Source organism: Saimiri boliviensis, chromosome 2, assembly GCF_048565385.1.
Source record: "Saimiri boliviensis isolate mSaiBol1 chromosome 2, mSaiBol1.pri, whole genome shotgun sequence".
Classification (NCBI taxonomy): Eukaryota; Metazoa; Chordata; class Mammalia; order Primates; family Cebidae; genus Saimiri; species Saimiri boliviensis.
Genome location: NC_133450.1, coordinates 205,555,297 through 205,559,076, shown reverse-complemented (window position 1 = coordinate 205,559,076; position 3,780 = coordinate 205,555,297). Strand labels below are relative to the sequence as shown.

At 37.9% G+C, this 3,780-nt stretch overlaps 1 protein-coding gene across 4 annotated transcripts in view; it reads right to left on the bottom strand.

The window, feature by feature from the left end:
* The window catches only part of KIAA1958 (KIAA1958 ortholog), a 213,834-nt gene that overhangs the window by 58,756 nt on the left and 151,298 nt on the right, over window positions 1-3,780 (bottom strand). For all 4 annotated transcript variants that reach the window (XM_010335958.3, XM_003925227.4, XM_003925226.4 and 1 more), the window contains one exon: window positions 2,696-2,868. In XM_010335958.3, the coding sequence (XP_010334260.1) occupies window positions 2,696-2,868 (173 nt within the window). The remainder of the gene's footprint in view (window positions 1-2,695; window positions 2,869-3,780) is intronic.

Sequence of the window (3,780 nt, the reverse complement as noted above, 5' to 3'; positions counted from 1 at the left end):
CTGAGGATAGTGAAAGTATTTTTCTTTAAAGAAACTGCCCCATTGTCTTTTCATTTTCATTGTTTCTGATGAGAAACCTGTTGTTGACCTTATCTTTGTTCCTTTGTATATAATATGTCTTGTTTATCTGGCTGTTTTTTTCTCTTTATCGTTGGTTTTAAGCAATTTGATTACTTCCTCCTTCCCCTTTTCTCCTTTTGTTCAGGGATTCCAATTACATGTACATTAGGCTGCCTGAAATTGTCCCACATGTCAGTAATGCTCTGATTATTCTAAAAAATTCTCAGGCTGGGTACGGTGGCTCATGTCTGTAATCCTAGCACTTTGGGAGGCCAAGGCAGGAGAATAGCTTGAGCCCAGGAGTTTGAGATCAGTCTGGGCAACACAGAGATACATAATCTGTACAAAAAATAAATTAGCCAGGTGTGGTGGCTCATGCCTGTGGTCCCAGCTACTCTGGAAGCTGAGGTGGAAGGACCACTTGAGCCCAGGAGGTTGAGGCTGCAGTGAGCTATGACTGGACTACTGCATTTCAGCCTGGGTGACAGAGCAAGGCTCTGTCTCAAAATTTAAAAAATTCTCTTTTCTTTCTGTGTTTCATTTTACATAGTTACTATTGTTATATATTCAAGTTCACATATTTTCTTCTCTAAGTAAAATATACCTAAGCAGTTTGTTTTTCATCACACATTGTAGTTTTATATCTAGAGGTTCATTTCGGGTCTTTTTTATATTTTCCATGTCTCTACTTAAATTTGTGAATTTATCAAATATAGCTACAATAACTATTTTAATGTCCTTGTCTTCTAGTTATATAATCTAGTTAGTTCTGGCCTGATTTTGATGGATTCATCCTTTAAGGGATGTATTTTCTTGCTGCATGGCATGTCTGATAATTTTTGTTTAGGTGCTAGACATTGTAAATTTTATTTCTTGTGTTCTAGATTTTTTATATTATTATACATATTCTTAAGCTTTGTTCTGGGACATGATCTGCTATCTATAGGACTTTGTGTCTAAATCTGTTGTTCATTGTTTTTATTCATCCTCACGCTTTGCGGTTTATTTCCTTAAGCAGCTGCTGATTTTTTTTTTTTAATTTAATGAACACAAATTTAGTTGCTCTGACTCTGCAAAAAACCTGAGCACCTACATTTTGGATGTTTCCCTTAAAAGAGTATTATTATATGACTCTGCCAGGAGCTGGGTATGCTACCTACCTATAACCTCTTTAGGACCCTTTCAGGTCCTCTCTTTAATCAAGAATTCATCAGTTCATCTTCCCTTTCTTAATGTTATCAACATATGCCCTGCCTTTCATATGTGCTTACTGGTCACTACTTTAGTTTCTTTTTTTGGGGGGGCCCCATGGATGTTTTCCTGTCTGCAAGTACAGCAGAAAGGCCCCTCACACTATGTAGTGTACCACGGTGCCAGAAGTAGAAACCTGGGTTTCCTGTCCTATTGCATCTCTTGTTGATTCCCTATGCACATGACTCAAACCTGGATATCTCACTTGCTCTTGGACTTCACCTATGACCTCTATTTGCAAGACTTTTCAATGTATGGTTCCAGCTTTAACAGTTCCACCATTTTAAGTCCCACATTCCTAACTCATTATCAGCCATGTCCATCTGCACATCTAATTTAGACTCAGTGCAGTCAAATCAAAATACAGTACCTTTATGTTCTATCTCCACATGTCCAAGACTTTTTCCTTCCACTTACAAACCTCAAGCATTTCAAGTTAGGTAAGGTTTTCAGTATTTTGGGTTTTTTTTAGAGACAGGTTCTGGCTATGATGCCCAGGCTGGAGTACATTAGCTATTCGCAGTCATCATCACAGCACACTGTATCCCTGAACCCTTGGGCTCATGCAATCCTCCTGCCTTAGCCTCCTAAGTAAGTGGGACTGTCACAGGTATGTGCCAGTACCCCTGGCTTTCAAGTTGGAAGAGATTTAAGAGCTCATTGGGGAAACTGAGGACCAAGGACATTAATTAACTTTTTGCTCATTACTTCTGATTATTCCCCTAAAATACCACTTTTGTTACGTTTCTTCTCTCTCAAACAACGTGAGTGGTTTCCCTTTTGTCTAACCCTTAAGATGCTTGCAGATTTTATGGTCTGTGTTTTCCCTACAATAGTCCCTTTCTCTGTCCCTGCAATAATCCTTTCAAATAAAGTCTCTCCTTAGCAAAAACAAAACAAGGTATTTCAGTGATTTTCCAGTGTTCACAAGATTTTAGCTTGGTACTTAAGGGTTATCAGAATCTGGTTTCATTGTCCATGATACCAAGATATGAGGCCTCTGCTGTAGGCAAATGAGTCTATCTCCCCAAATTTTATTCTTCCTCACAGCACTCAGCGAGCCTAGGAGACTCCTGTCCTCATCTAATTCTACTGAAATCCTACCTTTCCTCAAAAATAAATCTTAAATATCAATTCTCTCTCCAGTTTTACCAAACCAAAATTAATTTACCCATCTGAACTTTTCAGGCACTTCCCATCTGTAAATTCATAAAATGCTTGTTAAATTCTGCTTTGTATGTAGATTTTTTCTATTTTATGTTATTTCAAAGTTTCCCCAGGCAGAAAGCCACCATTCTGTGTTCCCTACAATGCTTAGCACAGTGCCTGGCATTTGGAAGCTCAGTGAAGTTGGGTGAAAGAAGTAAACTTAAGAATCCCTTACCTTGGTGATGTCTGTGTGGTCTTTGAGCCCGTTGGTCATGCACCAATATCGCCACACATTCAAGGCGTACCGCGTGGCTTTGGTAGTATTTGGGCTTACTGCACTGGTACACAGATCATTCAAGTCATCATTAATATTAAATACAGGAAATTTGTTGAGCTTAGTGGAATAAGCTAGAAACAAAAACAATAAAAGCATTAAAATAATTTGCCATTCCCTTCTTTAGAGAATTACATCTTGGGATGTTAAAAAACAGAAAACTCTAAAAGACAACACTTTAAAACATGAAATTCTATTAAAGTATATGTATGTATATGTGTGTGTGTGTGTGTGTGTGTGTGTGTATATGAATAAGTAGGGAACAATACTTGTAACATGGAATCAATGCAGTAGCTTACATTTAATCCCTACTATTTTTCCATATATACTAGCTTATGTACTAATGCAGGCATTCCAATAATAGAAGTATAAAAATAAATGCTGAAAATCAAAGAATGTTCTATCTAAAATTTTCACTGAAAAAAAAAATAGCATTTCTATTAACAATAACAAAAGGAAAGGAAGAAAGATAAAGCAAATAAATTACACACTCTTAGCACATGAAGACCTAGCATTTATTTGTAATTTTCATTTTCAAATATCTTGTGTGCCATCATGAGAATCCTTAAATGAAATGATGTTAGGAGTTTTTCTTTTTCTTTTTTTTTTGAGACGAAGTTTCCCTTTTATTGCTAAGGCTAGGGTGCAACGGCACGATCTCGGCTCACTGCAACCTCCGCCTCCCAGGTTCAAGTGATTCTCCTGCCTCAGCCTCCTGAGTAGCTGGGATTATAGGTACCCATCCAGCTAATTTTTTGTTTGTTTTTTTTTTCTCGTAGAGATGGGGTTTCACCAGGTTGGCCAGGCTGGTCTCAAACTCCTAACCTCAGGTGATCCACCCACCTTGGCCTCCCAAAGTGCTGGGATTACAGGCATGAACCGCTGCACCTGGCCCTGTCTTAGCATTTTTTTTAAAAAAAAGTTTTGTTCACAAAACTGATAAAGAGAGGGGTTTAAATCCTGATCCCACAACCCATCAACTAGCT